Genomic DNA, 25,453 nt, shown 5'->3' with positions numbered 1-25,453 from the left:
CAAATCAGGGCTGTTTCCAGAGGAGGCAGAGGAGGAGAGGACCTGGAGCTTATGGAGCGAAGGAACTGTATGAGGCTGTCGGCAGGCCCAGAGGAAGAGAGAGAGGCTTTTGGAGGAGTTGGTGGCAGCGGCGGCAGCAGCGTGCTCCAGGGGCGAAAAGAAGCAAGGCCTCTTAAAGGAAAAGGTGGAAGAGTCAGGATCAGAAAAAGGAAAGAAGGCGAGGTTGTTAGAATACAAGCTAACTTGAGGGCTAATCCACATGGAGCCCCATTTCCATCTGTCCTGTTTGCCATCGTTCACTCCCTAGAGACTAAAATGGACAATGTGAAATTTGAGTGGGCCACAAACAAGGAGTATATATTGGAGGTGGTGACCCTTTGAGAGCTGTATGCAATGAAATTTCATTTTGATGTATGCCGATTGGTGTACATTCAGTGACAATAAAGTTATCATTATCATTATCATTGAGAAACAGGCAGGTGGACATCCATCTGCATTTTTTTCTCTTTAGACCTATCTTGAGTGCAGCCAGGAATCACATTAATCACATTTTTAAATATCACTCCCCCAAACATACTTGCAGGCCTACTGCTTTCCCTCATTTAGTTGGCTGAGCAGTGGCTGAGTTTCATTTCATTTCCATTTCTTTTTTCTATGACCTGCTTTGATTCCTTGGTTTGCTTAAGAATATTTTTTCCTATTAAAAAAGCTACTGAGCTGCCCAGCATGATTCCACATTTAGAATGGTATAGCTAGAAATCTTTTTTGAACTCTCACTGTTTAGCAGCAAAAATTGTGCCAGTTTCTCATCAAGACCAGTTCTGCAGTTTTTAATGGCCAATTAAGGAACTCACAACTCTCTCTCTCTCTCTCTCTCTCTCTCTCTGTGTGTGTGTGTGTGTGTGTGTGTGTGTGTGAGAGAGAGAGAGAGAGAGAGAGAGAGAGAGAGAGAGAGAGAGAGAGAGAGAGAGAGAGAGAGAGAGAGAGAGAGAGAGAGAGAGAGAGAGAGAGATCTTATTTAACACTCAGGCTAAGTGTTGTCTCTACAGGCTCTTTTCAAATTATTTGACCACTGCCCTCTGTAATAACAGCTTTGGCATTCCTTCAATCTCCCCACCAGCATAGCTAGATTCATTCCTGGGAAACCATTTTCTTTGCTAATCCTGAGTAGCAGCATTCTGGATTGTACCCATAAATCAGAGGGCATTGCTTCATGTTCTTAACAGCCTTGATTTTTTTTAATTCTGAACTTAAGATTCTAAGATAGTTGCCTGTATAAAATGTCTATATAAGTCCTTTATACCAGTAATTATACCAGTAATTTATGAGTAATCCAGAAATGAAGTACTCTTGCTTTATTTTTCCCCTTTTTCTAAATATAGCAGGTTTATTTATTTGCATTCATATTCACCTTTTTCTTTAGAAAAGTGTGGTGCAAAACATGTGGGAGACCCAGCAATTTTATTGACAAGCCAACAATCCTGTGTTGTCCGTTGGCTGAGAAAAAACAATGCAAAGCTACTCAGGGAAACTTGTGGCCACATGGGAATGTGAAACTGGATATTTGATCTTCATTAGATTTCCTTAGTCATCCAATACACTGATATATTTATCCAGTATCTTTATTTTTCATACTGTTTTCTGCTGAATTTTTTTCCTATTGTTAGATTAGGAATTTTAAAATTAGTGCCAATCTTTATGCTTTCCTCTTTTAAAATTAATTATTGCTTGTCCTGTTCATTTGTCTATGTAAATTGGTGGATCTCTGTGAAAAGTAAAAGCGGCCATATCTGCAAGGAACTATAAAAGCGGGGATCCAGATATTATTACTGTTAAATGTATTATTTATCAGGACCAAGAAAAATGTCACAAAATAGTGTGTTATCTTTTAATTAGGATAGATATTACAAAATATCACTCTTGTCAGAATGTAATTTTCACTATGTGTTAACATAAGCGCATGTTGTTTTTCAATAATTTTTGAAATTTGTGAATTCTGAAAGGAAGTTTGACTGTTATTATTGTTGCTCTTTAAAAAAAAACTATTTCCTAAATATCACAGACATTTGCTGTGGACATGATATGCTCAGATCAAATAACAACTAGATGAACTTCAAGTTCTTGCATAATTGGGACGTGTGATTCAAAAACTCCGGTATCAGTCAGTAATTTCAAATGGCTGAGCAGATCTTGGAGAGCAGACAAAATCAAAAAGGTTAAAAAGATGTTTCTTTTGCAATGATATATATTTAAAAATTAGTTCCTGCCCTTTGACAAAGAAGACAGCATATTAAAAAGCAGAGGCATCACCTTGCCGACAAAGGTCTGTATAGTCAAAAACTTTGTTTTTTCCAATAGTAATGTATGACTATGAGCGTTGTACCATAAGAAGGCTGTGTACTGAAATGATGCTTTCAAATTCTGGTGCTGAAAAGACTCTTGAGAGTCCCTCGGACGACAAGGACATCAAATCAGTCAATCCTAAAGGAAATCCCTAAAGAAAATCTTGACTGTTCTTTGGAAGGCCAGATGCTGAAGCTGAAGCTGGCTAATGTGCAAAGAGGATGTTGGGAAAGATTGGAAGCAAAAAGAAGAGGATGGCAGAGAGTGAGATGGTTACTGTCATCAACATGATGGACATGAATTTGGCAAACTCAGGGAGACTGTGGTGGGGGTGGGGCTGGCATGCTATGGTCCATGGAGTCGCGGAAGGACGGCATGACTTAGCAACTGAACAACTTTGACAAAGAAAGCATGCCTACAGAATAAAATTGCAGGAACTGCGCCAAATGTATTGAAAAATAAAAACTATTCTAAGCATCTTTTGTTTCTTCATCTGAATACCAAATACCTTTCTTGCTTGAAAATTGTGTGTGTGTGGTGTGAAAATTGCCTCATTTTTGAAAAAAATTTCTTTTAGTTTTGGAAAAAGAAAATAAAAAGGGAAACTTCTCTTAAAACCTTGAGAAAAGCAGCTTTCATCTCTTTATGCAATACTGCAACTACAAACTTTTGTACAGGTAGTTATGCAGAAAAATACACCTGCAGGGGCCTACGCACAAATTACAGCAATGCAGACTGGTTGGCTATACACGGAAGCTCTTGTATTCTAATGTGATGCTTCTGATGTTTGCCCAGCACTTCTTTGTAATATTGTCATTCGTATTGACTTTCTTAATTTGATTTATGTTGGTGGCTGCTACTGTTATGATCGGGCTACTTTTTGGAAATGCTTCTATAAATGGAGACAAAAAATAAGGCAAAGACTTATGTCAGTTCAGCTGCACACCTAGAGATGGCCTCGACACGGTCAATGCCTTTACTTGAATTCCTCCCCCCCCAAAAAAAAAAATTCCTACTCTACCTTATGGCTTTCTGCCATTAGAGTGGCAGAAAGTGAAGAAGAACTAAAGAGCCTCTTGTTGCGGGTGAAGAAGGAGAGTGCAAAAGTTGGGTTGAAACTAAACATTAAGAAAACCAAGATCATGGCATCTGGCCCTCTCAATTCCTGGCAAATAGATGGGGAAGAAATGGAGGTAGTGACAGATTTTATTTTCCTGGGCTCCAAGATCACCGCAGATGGGGACTGTAGCCAAGAAATTAAAAGACGCTTGCTCCTCGGGAGGAAAGCCATGGCAAATCTAGACAGCACACTAAAAAGCAGAGACATCACCCTGTCAACAAAAGTGCGTATAATCAAGGCTATGGTCTTCTCAGTTGCAATGTATGGCAGTGAAAGCTGGACCATAAGAAAGGCTGAGCGCCAAAGAATTGAAGCCTTTGAACTATGGTGCTGGAGAAGACTCCTGCGAGTCCCTTGGACTGCAAGGCGATCAAACCTGTCAGTCCTAGAGGAGATCAACCCTGACTGCTCTTTAGAAGGCCAGATCCTGAAGCTAAAACTCAAATACTTTGGCCACCTAATGAGAAGGAAGGACTCACTGGAGAAGAGCCTAATGCTGGGAAAGATTGAGGGCAATAGAAGAAAGGGACGACAGAGAATGAGGTGGCTGGATGGAGTCACTGAAGCAGTAGGCGTGAGCTTAGATGGACTCCAGAAGATGGTAGAGGACAGGAAGGCCTGGAGGAACATTGTCCATAGGGTCGCGATGGGTCGGACACGACTTCGCAGCTAACAACAACAACACCTTATGGCTCGTTCCGTTGAAAAAGTTTGCTCATCTTCCAAGAGAAGCTCCTTCCTTAAACTCCTTTACACACGAGGAAACGCGACGCATGCTCACTCGCGCCTCCAGAGCCTTAGAAGAGGCGCCCGCCTTACCGTAGTAGCCCCCTCCGCTCTCGGGGACCGGAGGCGGGGCGATGATGGCGGGGAGGAACACGAGAAGGGGGCGTGGCTGGCTCAGGGAGCGCCGCCCACCCAGACCCGGGGAACTCGATTCAGGCAGGGAAGAATGGTTGAAGGGGAGCGCGAGCCGAGGTGCGAGGGGGCGGCGGCGGCGGCAGCGCCCGAGGATGGATCCGCCTGAGGTGTGGGACCCTTATAGCCGGCCGGCCCGCCGAACCCAGTGGCTGGTGAGCGCCTTGGCTTACCACTACGGGCTGGACCGGGGAGTAGAGAACGAGATCATCGTGCTGGCCACGGGCTTGGATCAGTACTTGCAAGAGATCTTCCACCACTTGGACTGCGAAGGCGAAGGCAAGATCCCCGGCGAGGACTTCCAGAGCCTCTGCCTGGTGCTGGGGCTGCAAGACGACGACGACGAGGCGGCCGCCGACCCGGAGGAATGCGCCGGCCTCTGCGAGAACCTCTCGCCCGAGCTGACTTTCCGACAGTTCCACGCCAAGCTGTGCGGCTACTTCAGCACTAAGGCCGGCTGCAAGGCGCCGGACCAGGGCGTCCCGGGGGTGAGTAGGCTACCACTGGGCAAGGAGAGCGAGCACATCGAGACCCAGATTCGCCTCCGCAGTCCGCTTCGCCGCCGGCGGGAGCAAGCTACGGCGGGGCGCAGGGCGGTAAGCAGAGGTTGCCCGGCGCGGAGCAGCAGCGCTCGGTCGTGCTCCTCCTCGCCGCCCGGCTCGTGCTCCCGGGAATGCTACGAAGAGATCGTGGCGCTGGAGCAAGCGGAGGATCGCATCGTCAAGCTGGAGGACGAAAATGCCAGCCTGCGCGAACTGGTGGAGGACATGAGGGCGGCTTTGCAGAGCAGCGATGCCCGGTGCTTGGCGCTCCAGGTGAGCGGGCGGGGAAGTCCTGCTGCGCCGCGGAGCCCGAAGGGATCGGAAAAAGTGCGCCTTGGAGCTGTTGAGCCTTCCTTGCCGGACCCCGGTTACACTGCCTGGGTGGGCGTGAAGGCCCCAAGCTGAGCCCCCAACCATTCCCGAATGTTCTTAATTAAACGCTTTTCAGACGAGATTGCAGTGGGGTGTGATAAATCCTGAATGACGTAGATGCTCACCCAAAAGTTGCCCACCGGTCTCCCTTGGGAAAGGGCGCCTGAAGAGAGGAAGAAGGGGAAGGGTACTGGAGAATGTCCTAAATGCCTTCCTGAGGCCTATCTGCCCTTCGGGATAGAGGGGTGGCTGCCTCAGGCAGCACATTTTGGATGTGGTGAAGTTCAGCAAACTAATAATTTATCTTATTAGTTAGCAATCTCATTTGCAGCCAAGATGGGAAAGATGTTGCAGCCAATTTAAACGTTCAGAATGGGGGTGGACCCAATGGTATTTCTATTTTCTTTCAGGAGAATGGTGAAATGTTGGGAATCAGCCCTCCCCTGGCAAACAAGTGGAGAAATATGCTGTGGGATGGTCTGTTGTGTATAAAGCATGCACTTTGACTTAGGTGGGTTTTCGTGAACTGCCAAAGTCAACCCTTATCATTATTACATAATAGGGAGTGAGTTTTATTGCCATAGTGGGATATTATAAGAGAAGGGGAAAGAGTAAATTGTGACAAAGAAGCAGCCCTGTTTTTTTCTAACAAGTCATATGGAGAGTGCAGCTCCTTTATTGAGCTTTATAGGGGTATATTGTTTGGTGTTGACATATTTTGAGAATGCAAATTCTAATTGACTAAGAAAACAGCAGTGATAACTTCAAAAGTCCTGATTTCTATCCATCCTCCAGGGTTAGCAAACATTCTTGTGATGGGAATCATTCTAAAAAGTTTGTAACTTTTTAATTTCCATTCAAACCTGGTTTTCTTTATATTGTATTGAATTGAAAAGATTACGCAACAAATATTGCTTAAAATTGCTGACAGTTATTGGCTTTGGGGCTGATGCACAAATATTTTGCTTAGCTTTTGTCTTCTCTGAAGTCTTGTTAGTCAGTGGCAAAAGGACAACATGGCACATAAACACTGTGGCCTTCATATATGATATAAATGAACATTGCGTTGACAGCACTCTACTAGAAATTCAGAGAAGCATGTTTCAGATGCTGTGTACCTACTTCAGCACTAAGTTGCCTGCAAGCTGCTGGACCAGGACGTCCCGAGACCAGGCTACCTCTGGGCAAGGATATCGAGACCCAGATTTGCGGTCAGCGGGAGCAAACTGTGGCGGGGTGCAAAAATCGGTTTAGAATAATCTCAATTGACTGCCGTTATGTTTGCAAGTTTTGCAACAAAATAATATTAATATTTATCTTTGACTGTCCAGTCAAAGATAAGCACTTCTGAAGTTTCATTCTGAAGCACTCTTCCACGGCTTTACTGACTTTGATATATTTCTGAATAAATGTAATTTTGGTTGCACTGGAAAATTCATTGACTTCAGTGGGAAAATCCTACCTATGACTCGACTGAACATATAATAATAAAGTAGAGTTCCCCAACCTTTTCTGCTTTGTGGATTGGGAAGGGGGAGGGCATGGTTCTGTGCGAGCAGCAGGCCAGCACGCTCGCCCACTGTTCACACAAATGGGGATGTGTGCGCATGTGCTCACCCACCACTTCCATGGCCCAGTTCTGAATGGCTCAAGGCTTTGAGATGGGCTGTGGCCCAGAGATTGGGGACCCCTGAAAGAAAGTATGGAGGGCAAAGATGAAGAAAGAACCTGCATTTTCCTATTGAAAGGATATACTAGGGAAGGTCAGATAATATTAATATTTGAAGACTTGCATTCATTTTCATTCCTGCACATCTTTTCAATAACAAGGAGATTGACACTTTTTAATATAAAAAAGGTTGGGTCCTGATAGCATAGCTTACAATGATAAATAATTTCATGATTTTAATATAACTTCAATGCAGAATTAAATATGCTGGCTTCAGTAGATTTAACAATTCAATTAAATTTACATGCCCATTAAAATTTAATTGCCATTAAGGTCAGTAGTCTTTGTTCACAGATAGGTAGGTAACATAAGCAGAAATCTGTTTGAAGCAGCTGTCTAATACAGATCTATTTCACAGAAAGTCTACTGAATTCAGTAGACTACTTTGAAGCATTTTCTTTGATATGCTTATATTTTGGAATAACTCTGTGACTTAGTAAATAAGTAGATACATCTTTTCCAGTAAATTACTTTATCCACTTCTATTTTAATTGCTCTCCATGTGCATCTGGAGATGCATATATTCCTACCAAGAGCCAAAGATTTATGATATATGCAAATTTTACATTTTCACTGTTTTTGATGGATCTACTCATCAGGGAAATTCCATCTTGTATCCTGCCTTTTCCTCTGGCTCTCCTATTCATTTTGTCTCTACCACTTGTAGTAGCATGACTTCTTTACTCCATATTCCCCCCCCATCTCTTCTTTCTTTAAGCTGTTCCTAGAATTCTCCCGGGCCATCCAAGAGTTCCAAATAGTACACCTACCATGTTTTTGTTATGGGATCCCCCTGTCAGGCAAAACAGGAAATTATCTTTATTACATCCTGTCAGCTTTGTAATACTGGCCAGATCTTGCTGCTGTACAGAACACAGGGAACTAACTTTAAATAGGCAGTTAGAATAGAATAGAATAGAATCCTTAAAAACCCCATGAGTTTTAACATTTTAACAAAAAAAGGAGAACAGCAGTATACATATAGCCAACCCATCAACAACCCAAATGCTAGCTAATAAATCATTTTCATTATTGGCTTGTTTTTGTGAAGCACTATATTACTTTTTTAATGTAATGCTTTATTTTATTTTAATGTGCTGTTGCAGCATGAATCTAGATTTAGCAACAGTTTTGATGCATAAATAAATGAATAAGTCCAACTATACCTTAATGCTTCAGCTGAATGATATACTCTATTTTGATGTCACAATTTTATCTCCCTTTGTTTGACTTATGGGGTAACTGTTGATAGCTCTTGGTAACCAGAACAAATTTCTGGTCCTCTTTTCATCCAACACCCACTGATGACCCACTATCCCAGGGGTGTCAAACTCGCAACATCACTCGACGTGTCATGATGTATCACAACTTTTTTTCCCATTGCCAGCAATGGGATGGGCACATTTTCACCATGACACATCCGGCCCACGGGCCGGCAGTTTTGACACCCCTGCACTATCCTAAGAGCCAACTTTCTTTCTTTGGCTTCTTCCTGTCAAGGAAAGAGAGTACTCCTCCTCACTGAATTCATTGCAGTGAATGCAATGGTGTGGAAAGGAATGGGATTATTTCTGCTTTTCTTTCTCTACTCTACTATTTGTGGGAACACCTGCATGTATATTACCTGGGTATGCATGGGCGACTTCTGCTGATGCCTGTGCCTGCACAGGTTATAAGCTGCCCAGAGTGATATTAGTGAAATAGGCAGCATAGAAATCCAATACATAAATAATACAGGTTACTTACATTCACTTACAGTAGAGCCGATATCAGTAGGTGAAAAAGCAAAACTTAGAACATGCATGAAAAACACAGAATTATACATTCCCTTTCATAAATTAAACCATGCACATGTGGGAACAAGGACAGTGAGAGAAATCCTTTTCCTCCTCTGCCCCCTAACCATAATACTATAAGGAGTCCTTTGTCCCCTACAATACTCCCTTCCCCAAAAGAACCATTGACCATTCACTCTTGGATACCCATCTAGTATCTTCGCTTGCTTTCAGTTCTGTACGGTTTTAAAGAGCTTTTGGAATGTGTTGAAGAACTTCTGGATACCCTTATGAAAAAAAATCAGTAGGTGAAAAAGCAAAACTTAGAACATGCATGAAAAACACAGAATTATACATTCCCTTTCATAAATTAAACCATGCACATGTGGGAACAAGGACAGTGAGAGAAATCCTTTTCCTCCTCTGCCCCCTAACCATAATACTATAAGGAGTCCTTTGTCCCCTACAATACTCCCTTCCCCAAAAGAACCATTGACCATTCACTCTTGGATACCCATCTAGTATCTTCGCTTGCTTTCAGTTCTGTACGGTTTTAAAGAGCTTTTGGAATGTGTTGAAGAAGTTCTGGATACCCTTATGAAAAAAATGCTGAGTTTGAGTAATACTGATGTTGGATTGAGTACTATGCTTTTCATGATTTGTTGATGCCTTCAACACCCCTTACTGGAAATACAATAAGGCACAGTTTTTCAAATACATTACCTTAATGAAGACAATATTGGTATAAGCAAGATATTGTTTTTTATACTATATACTCTTAGCTATGTATTCTACTTGACTATACTTTAATAACTTCTAGAGCAGTCTTCTCTGGCTTGGTGATCTTCAGATGCATTAGATATCAGCTCCCATAATTCACAGTCAGCAATGTGGTACACTTCAAGTGCAGCATTAAATAGGATTAGAATGAAAACTACTCAACCTTTCACAATGTCCTATTTTACCAAGAAATTAAGAGCCACTTAAGACTACAGTTTCTCTTGGTAAGCATTCATAGTTATATTGACATATATTTTATAATGCAATTTTATGTGTCTTGACTCAGAACCAAATGCACCTTTCGTTGAAGTAACTGGATTCATGATTACAATCTTAATGCATGTTGTTGCCATTCAAGCTTGTTTGTTTAATCTGGAACACGTTCCTAAATTTTCATTGGAACGCAGAGTCGCGTAATCTAGGTAACGAAAATGGTGGTAAATTCTACTTAAGAATATGCACACAAAAATTCTCGTGTGAAATAATGCATATAGAAGGCATGATGGGCACTTGCGTGTTTGCTTCAGCCATTGGATGATGATCATTTTTCAGCTACTGGTACATTTGTTGAAGACTAATATATTAATTGCGATGAGAAAAAATGTCTTTGTTTAAAACCTTGACTGCTCCTAATCAGTGTTTTTTTTCATTTTGCTCCTGATGATTGTAGGTGGGATTGTGGAAGAGCCATGCACAGCATAAGGAAAATGGGACTTGCTTTATAGGCAGCCGGAGACAACAGGTTAACAATAGATTTCAGACTTCCAAGTGCCTTCAGAGTGTTCTAAAGGAAGTTGAATTAATCCGAACTTCTAGAGATGGACAAATTGAAGAAGCAATTAGGTTTAACCAAGAACTGGAAAAAGAACTAAGGAGCTCTCATGAAGCCCTCATAGCCCTGGAAGGTTGCAACCACAGCTTAAAGAGAGAGCAGGCAGAAATGAGGAAGAAAGTTGAAGAAGCAAGATGTGTTATCCTTAACAGCCTTGGAAAAGTAAAGGAGCTAGAAACTAAAGCCCATAAAGTGTCCCAACTACAGACCTATATCCAGCAGCTAGAATCTCAGCTACAGTATTATAGGTAAGGCTGAAAGTTTAAAACTAAATAAATATAACAGACTGAATGCAAATGTGGTTTTGGAGCCCTAGCCTGAAATGTGGGTAGAGAATTAGCTGCTACAGTACTTAGTTATTTTCTTAGTAGGGACTCATTGCAAAGCTTTACTTATCTTCTCTCTAGTTAATGTAGCAGCAAACATGATTTCCTAGTAACAGCAGAGACCACCAAAGGAAATCCCAAAATGCCGTCGACAAAAGTTAGCAGATGTCAACAGTCTAATTTACCAGGCATTATTAACAGTATTGAGGCAATTGATGTTTAGAAAGGGTAACTTGTAATCTAATGGGAGAGGCCTTTGGAAAAAAAACACACACAGCTGGTAAGCATTAAGGGCATTGGTTATCCACAATGCAACTTGATTATTCAGAGCTTCAAATTAATATTAGTTCAACACTGCACTTTGAGATTTCTCTTGCTTTGGTACTGCATAACTTTTCTTTAAACCATTCAAAACGTATTTCAAGTAATATGTCAAGTATTTTGTCCAAGATACAGTGGTTGTTATGCTTGTTTATAAGCAAATGCCTTGTAAAATAATTTTCAAAATTAAACAACATTCATAGCCTTGTCAGCTTTGCCATCTGCCACATGCACAATAATAATTATTGGGACTTCATATATGTTCAACTTTATGACATAAATTAATCATCTGATTTGATATGTAGATTTGAGTAATAATTTCTCCATCCATAGTCAAGATGAAAAAAAACCCAAACCAAAAGTGATACTGAGAAATAGGGTCACAATACTACCTTGATAGGTATATTGTATATTAGTGCTGCCCAGTATTGCTTTCAGCTTTGCCTGCTGCCCTTGGTAAAGAAAGCTAATGCAAAAGGCTGCAACAGGGGTCAAAAAGGGTCATACTGAGGAAAGGAATGATGTGATGTTGTAACACAAGCCTTCCCTTTTTTCTGAGTGCAGCACAACATCTCACGCCTATCTAAAGGGGCAGAACTTCCACTGCAACACCACAATGCTGCTTTTGTCCTTTTCATGAAAGCAGCAAGATCCTGTGGACATTGCTAACCAAAAGCTGCTTCTTCACCTGTAACTGAAAAGTAAAGGCATCTCTATAGCAGCATTTCTTCGCCTTAGCAGCCTTAAGATGCTAGCTGGAGAATTCTGGAACTTAAGGTCTACACATCTTAACGTTGCCAAGTTTGAGAAAAGTTGCTTTATAGTAAATAATGCATGCATGATTAAAACAGGTTACTAAGATTGGGCTGTAAAATAGAACAATCAGTAGTCGGTGTCCTTCCATGCATGATCTTACCTTTTTAATGAATAGATCTAGTAATGTATTTTCATTGCTTCCTTTGGGTGAAATCCATTAAAATAGACATGGATTTCATGGACATCTCCGTGTGAATATACAGCCAATATACTATGTTTGAAAGAGGCATTTTGTTATGTATTCTATCTATTTATGTGTTATAGGTATGACCAGGTGCTAGATGTCTAAAACTAAATTTGATGATTCATGTGTTACTTTCATTATCATTGGCATTGAATTCTAGCCTCTTAGTTTACCTTAAAGCAGAAGTCTTCAAACTTGGCCCTTTTATGACTTGTGGACTTCAACTCCTAGAATTCCTCAGCCAGCTTGCCTGGGAGTTGAAGTCCACAAGTCATAAAAGGGCCAAGTTTGAAGACCCCTGCCTTAAAGCAACAGTGAGGGTTAATTATAAGAAGTCCACGCCACATAATCACTCCATAAAGTTTTGTTCAAGATATAGAATATTAGAAAACAAAGCCAGGAATATGATTAAGCAGTCAAATAGTTGGCTTTTTTAATGCTGAATCTAACAAGGTATTCACTTTACAGTTTTTTTTCTAACCACGAGAACAATACTTACATTTATGCTGTAAAGAATATATTAGAGCAACATGTAACAATATTCTAAGCAAGCACCAATATTGAAATTTCATTCAGTCCTACTGAAGCCTGGAAGGGTTATTGCTGCAATAAACCATAATAGGCTATAATCTATGGCAGGGATCCCCAACCTCCAGTCTGGGTACCAGCACTGGGCCACAGCATGCCAGAAACCGGTCTGTGCAAACAAGCAAAGCCCCATACGTGGGATGGAGGAAGCACACGAAACCGCACCCCACTCCAGTCCACGGAAAAACCTCTCTCCACAGAACTGGTCCCTGGTGCCCAAAAGGTTGGGGCCCACTGATCTATGTGAACTGATCCAAATACCATTGACATGTTATATGAATATTCTGTTTTATTTTTCCATCTCTCTGTGATGCTCAAAAGTAACTATAAATACTTTTGGTAGCTTAAAATAGCCATTTCCTTTGTTATTCTGTTAGTTCCTTTCCAGTCATTTTATAGGGTTTCAGAATGAGTTATTTGCATTGTCAAGGTATTGTGTCTGAAGTTGGAGATTGGTTTAAAACTAATAAGTCATGGTCATTTTTATTGCTATCATAAGTGTGTTTTTTTAAAAACATATTTGGTGAAATATAGATTAAAAAAAAACCTACCCTAAATGTTACTTTTTTCCTGCCATGCATTGTCATTTGTCATTGACATGTTGCTTCTCCTAGCTTACATTATTGATAAATTCCATTGCTGTTACTAGAACTTGATTCATATTATAATTTCAAATGGGGATTAAGAACTACCTTTACACCATGAGGAAGGGAAGATTTATAAACAAGTGTATAGCCCTCTTGGTATTTAGGAATCAGATTTAGTCTTGGATTCTGGCCTTCTAGTGTGCTTTTCCAACTTTTAAATGTGCATGAAGTTCATCCTTTTGGGAGGGGAGATGGGCTAATTTAATAAATAAATATGGACCCAGGCTTGTTCAGGAAGAACTTTTCACAACTGGGATTGTCACATGTATAAAACTTATGATTAAAAGCAATTCCTTGCAATGAGACATCACTGTGTGTTCAGTCTTCTTTTGGAAGGCATTTTAATGGACTGAACTGTAAAATGCAGAATATGACTCCAGTAATTTAATCCTGTTTTTAACTATCCTGTAAGATACTATAAGTGCTTTTTAAGTAGAAAAGGAAAAATAAATTTATTGATGTAAATCAGATACAGTGTTTAATTTAATAAAAGAAAGTAAGAAGAAGATGGGGGGAAATTTTCCTTCATAAAATGTAGGATTGTGGAAGAAAGTTATAGGAAATAGAGACTGTTTCTTCCTCTATATCACATGTCTTTGTTTATTTTATTTCTATTCTGTCCAGAAGCCAAAATTAGTCTAGGGCAAGTGGGGCCCACATATTTATTTTTTTCTCATTGTGGAAATATGCTTCCCCCTCTGTTCTGAAGTAATTTCAACCTTCACTATTGGAGGATGAGGAGAGAGAAAATAGGATCTACAAATAATTTACACTTCCTATCTTTTGTGCTGCTTTAGTGTGATGCAATTTTGTTCCAAGAGAAGCATTCTAGTTACTCTTACATTTTTCTTTATACATTTATTTCTGATGCAAAGATTATAGTTTCAGATATCACAAATGAAGCAGAGCAGAACATTCAAATGGTCTAAACTCATTTCCCAAAGTTCTAACTCTTAACAATAGCCCAGTCTGAGGTTGTTTTTGTTTGTTTGTTTGTTTGTTTGTTTGTTTGTTTGTTTGTTTTGCAGTAGATCCATGTGTGTGAGGTTCATTTCTGGCTCAAGATTTGTGTATCTTTTTTGTTGTTGTTTAAATTGTTGTGAGGTAGTGTTTGCAGTTAATCTTTTGTTCTTTAATTTGTCCATAGAGCTTAAATTTGCCTAAGCGTCACAGGGATAAGATGAAATCGAGGGATTGCTTCATCCATCTTCTAGGTCTACATTGGATAGAAGGTTAGAGAATAAGGTTAGGAGAAGATATTCAGGTTATTTCAATACCATCTTTGGGTACAATTTAGAATAGAATAGAGCTGGAAGGGACCTTGGAGTTCTTCTAGTCTAGCCCTTTGCTCAAGTAGGAGGACCTATACCATCTCAGACAAGTGACTGTCCAGTCTTTTCTTAAAAATCTTCAGTGATGGAGTGCTCACGATTTCTGCAGGCAAGCTGTTCCACTGGTTAATTGTCCTCACTGTCAGGAAGTTTCTCCTTAATTCCAGGTTGCTTCTCTGTTTGATCAGTTTCCAACCATTGTTTCTTATCCTGTCCTCTGGTCCTTTGGTGAATAATGTGACCCCCTCTTCTTTGTGGCAGCCCCTCAACTACTGGAATACTGGTATCATGTCTCCCCTATTTCTTCTTTCCTTAATGTTGAGCAGTTATTACTTTCTCTAAGGAATTACATTCCATAATGTTTGTAATGAGGGATTCAGAGCAAGTTGTTTCTATTCTTGCTGTGGAGATTTTTCATTCTATGATCCTTGCTCTCGAGATTTTTTGTGCTCCTTTAGAAATTGTGTCTTATAAGCAGCTGTAATAGGATGAAATAGTACCAATATATGACCTATCAGAAAATTGGCTTGATAGCTTAATATCAGCCACAGGATTAAAGATTATTTCATGACATATTCATTCAGGATGCAAATAAATGATTTAAAGAATAGCATTGTCCCTGAGGATCTCAGCTTGGCCAAGTGTACCCTTAAAAGCTTGATTTCATATAGCCTGGTAAAGACCTTCAAGGAAATGGCTGAGAATTCAGAACTATCAAAATTAAAAACTGATTGTTTCCAGTGGCTTGCAAGCTTCTTTCTGTCATTTTATTTCTTTGCAATTAAATCATCCCAAGTACACCTGATTACCCAACCAGGACTCACACACTATAATATAGGTAAATTAGCATTCATAAAGTAGGTACATTAGCATTCATTAGCATCCATATGGCCTGGACGTAAGAAAAGTATATAACTGCTTTTTGTACTTGAATCTTTGTCAGCTGCCCTACCTACCTTGCTTGTTAAAGTATAAAAGAAGACCACCACCACAAGAAGGAAAAACTACCTCTTCCATAACACTGCAAAGAAAATTGCATTCATCCAGATAAATGAATGCTCTCTCATCTTCAGAAAGACGTCTTCTGAATTTCTTAATGTGCAGTTATAATGGCAAAAGTATTTCCTATCAGCAGACTTCACACCAGTCACAGCAATAAATATCAACTGTCCAAAAACTTAAGTTCCATATTCAATAATAGCACAAACTTCAGAGGCTTATTATAGCTAGATAAGTTGCTTTACTGCAGACAATAAATAGTAGATATTTATCACATTTGCATGCTGTTTACTGCTCATTGTAGAAGTGCTGTATATTGAAGAATTAGGAATCAAATATTTGTCAGCCACAGGTTTAAATCGTGGGACAACTTCTGTGCTTTTAAGTTACCGTATATACTTGAGTATAAGCCGACTCGAGTATAAGCCGAGACCCCCAATTTCACCCCCAAAAACTGGAAAAAGTTGGTGACTTGAGTATAAGCCGATCCGCCGTTCTGCAAGCCTCCGCCGCCGGCTGCTTCGTTCCGCAGCGGAAAGAAGCAGGCAGGCTGCTTCGTTCCGCAGTGGAAAGAAGCAGCCTGCTTCGTTCAGGCTGCTTCGTTCCACAGCGGAAAGAAGCAGGCAGGCAGGGGGCGGAGGAACGGAGACCCGGCGACGTTTGGGGAGGTTTGGGCGCCTCTCCAAATATCCCCAAACATCGCCGGGTCTCCGTTCCTCTGTGCCCTGCCTGCCTGCTTCTTTCCACAGCGGAAAGAAGCAGGCAGGCAGGGGGCGGAGGAACGGAGACCCGGCGACGTTTGGGGAGGTTTGGGCGCCTCTCCAAATATCCCCAAACGTCGCCGGGTCTCCGTTCCTCTGTGCCCTGCCTGCCTGCTTCTTTCCACAGCGGAAAGAAGCAGGCAGGCAGGGGGCGGAGGAACGGAGACCCGGCGACGTTTGGGGAGGTTTGGGCGCCTCTCCAAATATCCCCAAACGTCGCCGGGTCTCCGTTCCTCTGTGCCCTGCCTGCCTGCTTCTTTCCACAGCGGAAAGAAGCAGGCAGGCAGGGGGCGGAGGAACGGAGACCCGGCGACGTTTGGGGAGGTTTGGGCGCCTCTCCAAATATCCCCAAACGTCGCCGGGTCTCCGTTCCTCTGTGCCCTGCCTGCCTGCTTCTTTCCACAGCGGAAAGAAGCAGGCAGGCAGGGGGCGGAGGAACGGAGACCCGGCGACGTTTGGGGAGGTTTGGGCGCCTCTCCAAATATCCCCAAACGTCGCCGGGTCTCCGTTCCTCTGTGCCCTGCCTGCCTGCTTCTTTCCACAGCGGAAAGAAGCAGGCAGGCAGGGGGCGGAGGAACGGAGACCCGGCGACGTTTGGGGAGGTTTGGGCGCCTCTCCAAATATCCCCAAACGTCGCCGGGTCTCCGTTCCTCTGTGCCCTGCCTGCCTGCTTCTTTCCACAGCGGAAAGAAGCAGGCAGGCAGGGGGCGGAGGAACGGAGACCCGGCGACGTTTGGGGAGGTTTGGGCGCCTCTCCAAATATCCCCAAACATCGCCGGGTCTCCGTTCCTCTGTGCCCTGCCTGCCTGCTTCTTTCCACAGCGGAAAGAAGCAGGCAGGCAGGGGGCGGAGGAACGGAGACCCGGCGACGTTTGGGGAGGTTTGGGCGCCTCTCCAAATATCCCCAAACGTCGCCGGGTCTCCGTTCCTCTGTGCCCTGCCTGCCTGCTTCTTTCCACAGCGGAAAGAAGCAGGCAGGCAGGGGGCGGAGGAACGGAGACCCGGCGACGTTTGGGGAGGTTTGGGCGCCTCTCCAAATATCCCCAAACGTCGCCGGGTCTCCGTTCCTCTGTGCCCTGCCTGCCTGCTTCTTTCCACAGCGGAAAGAAGCAGGCAGGCAGGGGGCGGAGGAACGGAGACCCGGCGACGTTTGGGGAGGTTTGGGCGCCTCTCCAAATATCCCCAAACGTCGCCGGGTCTCCGTTCCTCTGTGCCCTGCCTGCCTGCTTCTTTCCACAGCGGAAAGAAGCAGGCAGGCAGGGGGCGGAGGAACGGAGACCCGGCGACGTTTGGGGAGGTTTGGGCGCCTCTCCAAATATCCCCAAACGTCGCCGGGTCTCCGTTCCTCTGTGCCCTGCCTGCCTGCTTCTTTCCACAGCGGAAAGAAGCAGGCAGGCAGGGGGCGGAGGAACGGAGACCCGGCGACGTTTGGGGAGGTTTGGGCGCCTCTCCAAATATCCCCAAACGTCGCCGGGTCTCCGTTCCTCTGTGCCCTGCCTGCCTGCTTCTTTCCACAGCGGAAAGAAGCAGGCAGGCAGGGGGCGGAGGAACGGAGACCCGGCGACGTTTGGGGAGGTTTGGGCGCCTCTCCAAATATCCCCAAACGTCGCCGGGTCTCCGTTCCTCTGTGCCCTGCCTGCCTGCTTCTTTCCACAGCGGAAAGAAGCAGGCAGGCAGGGGGCGGAGGAACGGAGACCCGGCGACGTTTGGGGAGGTTTGGGCGCCTCTCCAAATATCCCCAAACGTCGCCGGGTCTCCGTTCCTCCGCCCCCTGCCTGCCTGCTTCTTTCCGCTGTGGAAAGAAGCAGGCAGGCAGGGCACAGAGGAACGGAGACCCGGCGACGTTTGGGGATATTTGGAGAGGCGCCCAAACCTCCCCAAACGTCGCCGGGTCTCCGTTCCTCCGCCCCCTGCCTGCCTGCTTCTTTCTGCTGTGGAAAGAAGCAGGCAGGCAGGGCGCAGAGGAACGGAGACCCGGCTTCGTTTGGGGAGGTTTGGGGAGGTGCGCGCGCACCTCCCCAAACCTCCCCAAACTTCGGCAGGTCTCCGGACGGCGGTGGCTTGGGAGAGGTGAGCGCGATCCCGGAAGCTCCAAAGCCTCGGCCGCGCACAAGTCCTCGGTAAGTTTTTTTGTTGACTGGAGTATAAGCCGAAGTGGAATTTTTCAGCCCAAAAAGTGGGCTGAAAAATTCGGCTTATACTCAAGTATATACGGTAAGAGATTTTGGGTTGTTTTTTCCCCCCACACTCTTGAAAATCAGAAAAATCTCTTCCAAGTTTATAAAATGCTTCTTTGTGGTCTGAGAATCAATGGCTTCTCTCTTGCCAGTTTCAACCGTAATCAATAATAAGGCCCTAAGCCTATAGTACTTTCAGGTTAATATCAGTCATTTAAATCTTGTCTGATGAACAGATGGCAAACTGTACTTTAGACCAGATGGCAACCTAGCTGCCGTATTTTGCATAAATTGCAATTTCCAGGCACTTTTCAAGAGTATGCTGTGGTAGTTAATTAGGGAATGTAACAGGGTGTGGATAACTATAGCGAAATCCCACCGACTCAGAGCAATCAGAAGTGGCATACTATTTATAATGTACCAATGCATTTCCAAAAAATATACCCAGTCTATTATCAAATTTCAACCATGTTCAACAATACCAAGTGGTTCTGTGGATTAGTTGTAAGTAGTGATAGAGCCAGAAACTGGATAGAGGTATTATCACTATCAACATCCCATTGACTCCCTCCTTTTGCTCCATTTCTACAAGGAATTACTACCGGTAAGAGAGATCACAGTGATCTCGCCGCTATCCAGCTTCTGGCATAAGTCATTCATCAAAGTGACCAAAACAGTTTAAGTGACATAACCAATTATTTAAGTGAATGGATATTCTTAAAAAGAATATAATGTGCTAGACTATCATGTTTTCAACTGGCAGAGAATATTCACTGTTAGTCTTATATGTTTAATGTAAAGAAGTAAAAAACTTTTGTACAATGCCTTTCAGTTTTAAATTTATGAAAATTATGATTAGTGGAGTAGTATCTTTTTGGAAAAAAGACTGCCAAACTTCTTGCTATACTCCTTTTTTCTCCTTTGTTTCTTTTTTCACAACATATTGTGGGATGACATATTGCTTAACATTCTGTGAATTGGGGCAATTCCATGGAAACACAATATAGTATCACCCACAATTCTCAGTGTTCATTGAAGCAGACCTACATTTGCACAGTCTGAGAGATTCCAGAAGCCTGTGTGGGAGCTGTTTGTCGTGCATATTGTAATTGTCACTTAGCAACCAACATTGTGATGCACAATTTATGTAGGCTGAGATACCAAGGTCTGTGAGCTGTGGAGTGGAAACGAGGGGTAAAATCCCCCACAATATGAAAACCAAAGGTAGTCTATCACAGTATGAGTGGTAGATTTTTTTTACCTAACAAAGAATCTACTAGAATTTTTTTTAATGTTATAATAATATACCATATGTAATTTGTTGTGTACCATATGTATAATCTCTTGGAAATGAAAGCCATTTTTTCTTAGAAATATATGGGTGTTTTTTGTTTAATTTAATATTTAGACAACTTAAAGCTAATTTTGAAATTCCATCCTACACTCTGACATGTATTTATTTATTTTATTTATTTTAATCCCATTTATATCCCGCCCTTCTCGGAAGACTCAGGGCGGCTTACAATCTAAGCACAAATCAAATGTGCTTAGCAATAAGGATCATGAACATTTTTCAGTTCAGTGTGTGGCTTGCCAGGTTTTTTGGCAAAAGGTCTTTTTTTCCCTTTGCATTTGAAGTATTTTGTTCTCTCTACCATAAAAACTAAGAAATACTACTACAACTACAACTACAACTACTACTACTACTACTACTACTACTACTACTACTAATAATAATAATAATAATAATAATAATAATAATAATAATAATAGTTGAGACCTTGGAGATCTAGTCCAACCCCCTGCTCAGACAGGAAACCCTATACCATTTCAGACAAATGGTTGTCCAGTCTCTCCTTAAAAACTAAGAACTAAAGTATTGTCCATTCTGGTTTTAACATTCTTTACTAAGCAGCATTTAGTAGCTCTATCTTGTTTTGACCAGGTGATAATAATGCAGTTCTAAATGCTAAAAAGATTTAGTTCTAGAATACATTTCTGATATGTTCAGTGTGGGGAGTAGAAGTTAAACAGTTAATCACTTAAATATGAGCCAGCAGTGTGCTGCAGCTGCCAAAAAAGCCAACACAGTGCTAGGCTGCATTAACAGAGGGATAGAATCAAGATCACGTGAAGTACTAATACCATTTTACAATGCCTTGGTAAGGCCACACCTGGAATACTGCATCCAGTTTTGGTCACCATGATGTAAAAAAGATGTTGAGACTCTAGAAAGAGTACAGAGAAGAGCAATGAAGATGATTAGGGGACTGGAGGCTAAAACATATAAAGAACAGATGCTGGAATTGGGTATGTCTAATTTAATGAAGAGAAGGAGAAGGGGTAACATGATAGCAGTGTTCCAATATCTCAGGGGTTGCCACAAAGAGGGAATCAAGCTATTCTCCAAAGCACCTGAAAGCAGGACAAGAAGCAACGGATGGAAACTAGTCAAGGAGAGAAGCAACCTGGAACTAAGGAGAAACTTCCTGACAGTTAGAACAATTAACCAGTGGAACAACCTGCCTCCAGAAGTGGTGAATGCTCCAACACTGGAGGTTTTTAAGAAGAGACTGGACAGCCATTTGTCTGAAATGGTATAGGGTTTCCTGCCTGAGCAGGGGTTGGACTAGATGACCTTCAAGGTCCCTTCTAACTTCTTCTTCTTATTATTATTATAGTAACACAAACACAATGCATTTTTCAACCTTAGAATATTTTCATGTGTCTGCCTTTGTGCTCTATGCAAGGAACAAAAATACACTTCACATGTCAACATCCTGCAAATGGTGTGTGTGTGTGTGTGTGTGTGTGTGCACACGCGCGAACGTGCATGCACAACTGCAGTCCTGTAATCCATGTGATCCATTTGGCATTCCTGTCAAGAATGGATGGGCTATCTCCTTGGTAATTAAATATACCAAGCATGAAATCTATTCAGTTCTCCAAAGTGATTGATTATCAGCCTTTGTTGCAGAGTGCTGCAAATACAAAGTGCTTAATAGAATATAATAAAGCTTGTATATCTTTTCTGACATTTATAGAATTCATTGGAAATTTTCAGTAATCATGCATGAAGATTGACATTCACTAAAATTTGATGAATGAATGTTTAATGTTCCAGTGCATCAGATGGTGAGAAAAACTAATTAGCTCCTGTTTCAATGTGCCACCTATGTCAGTTTGCTAAATGTCTCCTTTGGTGATAAAGTGCTGGACTTTTTGCTGAATGCTGCAGAATGGTTCCTAGGATTGTGTTTTATGATTGTACTCTACAAAACTCTATACAGTTTTGTGTAGAATAACAATATTTCAACTAAGAGTTGTCTCTTCAAAACTGTCTTGGAAATGAAGTGTCGCTGAGTACTATTTTGTAATTCCCCACATCTGCCGTTCAGCCACAAACTAGCATGACTATTAATGTTAAATAATGGAGATAGATACCCTTAGAGTGATGGATGCCACTGGAAAAGCTCCCAAAGATAAAGTTTCACTACATGTACATGCACATAGACAGAAATTAAGTGTCAGTGCTAAGTGTTTTATCTTAACAAAACCTGTTGTCATAATGCAGTATTTTGGGGGAATTCTTGAAGTATACGTAATGCTGAGAATCTGGCATATAAGGATGGATATCTGCTTGCTTCTTATTCTCTATACTCAACTTTATGCTGATGCCATAACAATATTCTAATTGTTAGTAGTTCACCCAACAACAACAACAATATAAGAAAGACCAAATGAAGAAGAGGCATGGCAAGACAGCATACTACATGGCCAGTATATAAAAAAATATCAGGCAAAGCAGATAACAAGAAGATATGGTAAATGGTAAGAGCAGGAAAATTGAAGGAGAATGAGATAAAGGGGCTAATTCAGGCTGCACGAGGCCACGTCTTAAGAACAAACGCATACAAAATCAGAATTGAGAAGACAGCAGCAGACAGCAAGTGCCACCTCTGCAAAGCAGCTGAAAAAACAGTGGACAGCCTAGTTAACTGCTGCAAGAAGATTGCATAGACTGAGTACAAACAATGGCATGAAAAATAATGGTGCATTGGCATATTTGCAAGAAATAACTTTTGACTGCTAGCAAGAACTGGTGAGATCACAAAATAGAAAATGAAGACACTAAAATGCTCTGGGACTTTAGAATCCAATCAGAAAAGCATCTGCCACATAACATCCCAGACTTAACCATTTTTGGTAAGAAAAACCAAAAAAAATCTGGATAGTGGACCTAGCAGTACCTGGAGACAGCAAAAGACCAAAGAAAGTACTGAAGAAAATCACAAAACACAGAGACCTGCATTTAGAAATAGTACAGCTGTGGTAAAAGAAAGTAAAGATAGTACCAATAGTAAATAGGTGCCTTGGGTGCAACCCCAAAACATCTGGAGCACTACGTGAACACTATTGGAATTGACAAAATCAACATCAGTCAATTGTAAAAAGAAGCTTTACTCAGAACAGCTTACATCCTATGATCATTCCTTTAATACCATCAAACAACATCAATCTGTCCTTGGCAAGGTTTCTTTACCTTTGGCCAATCCAGGATTTAGCAAATGTTTCTTATTTTAACTTTCAGAAGGCTTCATGCCCTTGCTTGCTTAATCTTCCCTAACCCTTCTTGGTTAATTCTACATGACCATTGCTTATCCAGCTATCTCAAATTCTAGCTCTGATTGAATAAGTCAGTCTTGTATACCTTCTTTGAGTTTTTATGAAACTTATTTTTAACCCCTTCAAAGAGAGTCCCAGAGCTAGGGTTTTGTTTTATTCTGTTTTTTTAAGCTAAATAACTTTCAAAACATTAACAGATTCCTTTTGTATATCCAATAAGTAAAGTTTGTTTTTCTTTTGTTTGTCACTTCCACTACAGTCCTTTAAGATCTTAACGGAGCTCTTTTGTATATCCAGTAAGAAAGAGTTATCTAAATCTGTTTCCTGTTTCAATAGTTGTACATCTCCATTAGTGAATAAATCATCCATCAGTTGCATTTGTGTGTCCATATCTTTCTCTATATCCTTCTCATTGCTTATCACATTTAAAATAGTTTAAAAATTATCCATTGCAACTTGTTCTGTAACTCATTATGACAAGCTGTTAAATTCTTTAAGTTCTTAAGCTTGTAATTATTTTTATTTTTTATCTTTTTTGAAGTTAAACTCACTTGATAAAGACTTTTCAAAGTTGTTGTTCTAAAGGTCTCCAACACTTTTAGTTTTAAGGTGATTAATAGGCAATTTCCAAGAGTGATTAGAATGTGAGCCTTGCAAACTTAAGTGTCCTTTAAAAGGCTCCACTTTAGTTGCAAGGGAGATGGCTAATTCCTTCATTTCCTGGTGCTCAAACCCGCAGAAGACTTCCGTCCTTTGGTGATATCCTGACAAGGAGCAGCCATCTGGAGCACATGTATGATCTCCATCCTCTCCTCAGCTGAACAACCAGACTACCCACTGGTTCTTTGGCTTTTGCCACAACCATCTGCTTCACTTTCACACCATGCCTCCCTCAGAAGTCAGTCTTTCTCTCTTTCCAACTCTTCCCTGAGTCAAGGAACAAAGACTGAAATAAAAGAAAATGAAGATTGAAACTGTCCTATCTGTATCAGACAAAGAGATGACAATGGGCCTGGATGTGGGCAGCATCTGGCGGATGTGCAGAACATTCCTATTTGTTTCTTTTATTCCACTTGGGGAAAGACTCTAATACATGAAAGGGTTTTTCATGTGTCACTGAAAAACAACAACCCAAGAGGTCTTGTAAACTTCCTCCATCTTTGAAGTATAATTCCTGGTTTTATAATAAGGTAAAAAGCAGTAGAAATACTGTATAAAATATTTTGTTTACGTGTGTGTGTGTGTGTGTGTGTGTGTGTGTGTAAGAGAATACTATGGGTTTATGCAAGATCAATTACTTCATAAAGTTTCTTGGAACATATGTAGCAATTAAATGCATGTGCTATGGAGCTATTTACAAGCATATATATTGTTTGATAATCATTACTAAGAGGTAAATTCATTCATTCCAAATACATTAATGTGCTCCAAACAGTTTGCATAACCTTTAAGGAGGGAGGTACTAATACCATAAACCCATTTTTATTAATATATGCTTTATTTTTTTCTCAAAATGTTACTAAGTGTAACTAAGAATCAGATTTATGAGGTGAAAACTTGTAAATCCTGCCCTACATAACTCTACCATTTAGCCTCTCTTACAGTTTAATATTAACAAGTACAGATATGACTTGTTCATCTCTGAGTGTAATTTTAATTGTTTTATGTTGAGCTTTCCAGCATGTTTGTACAGTTAGCTAAGGGCATCCACACAAAGCTGAGATTTTGTAAAATGGTGAAAGATTAATACTTATAACAGGAAGAACGAGCTAATAAGGGGATGAAAAAGCAAACAAGTGATGTATTCTCTTACTCATGTCACAAGAAAATTAAAGCTTGTACCAAATCTTGCTCAAACATTTCCATACTTTTTTTTCCTGAATGCAGAATGGGAATTCCTTTTCTAAAATATAATGGCTTTTTCAGTGTCAATTTTAATAGTGATCGTTTTTCTTGCTGGCGATGCATTGCAATATTGAGTCTATAATTGGGAGGAAGAAGAAATGTATCATGCAACAGTATGTAACTCTTCCCTAAAGGTTAACCTATATGTTAAATGGATTGTACACATCAAGATATTATTTTTAGATCACTGGAGACCTGTAAAAGCTCAGTCCTGACTAAGAGTTGATCTATCTATAGGAAAGATTTTTTCCTTAGTCACTTGATTTGCAAGTACTTCTCCCTCACAAGTTGACTGACCCCAAGTTTTTCTTCTTTAAAACTTCCACAGGGGAGACGAGAAATTGGCAAGCCAAATGTGCAT

At 41.4% G+C, this 25,453-nt stretch overlaps 1 protein-coding gene across 1 annotated transcript in view; it reads left to right on the top strand.

Moving 5' to 3' along the window:
- Positions 1–4,427: 4,427 nt before the first annotated feature.
- EFCC1 (EF-hand and coiled-coil domain containing 1) overlaps positions 4,428–25,453 on the top strand; it is a gene marked incomplete at its 3' end in the record, with an annotated part of 85,252 nt that continues 64,226 nt past the window's right edge. The window contains exons 1-2 of the mRNA XM_081320222.1: positions 4,428–5,196; positions 10,250–10,659. Of these exons, the coding sequence (XP_081176348.1) occupies positions 4,477–5,196; positions 10,250–10,659 (1,130 nt within the window). The 5' untranslated portion in view covers positions 4,428–4,476. The remainder of the gene's footprint in view (positions 5,197–10,249; positions 10,660–25,453) is intronic.

The sequence above is a fragment of the Vipera berus genome (assembly GCF_964194415.1).
Source record: "Vipera berus genome assembly, chromosome: 2".
Taxonomy (NCBI): domain Eukaryota; kingdom Metazoa; phylum Chordata; class Lepidosauria; order Squamata; family Viperidae; genus Vipera; species Vipera berus.
Note: the sequence above shows the minus strand (reverse complement) of the source record. Positions and strands in the feature narration are given on the sequence as shown.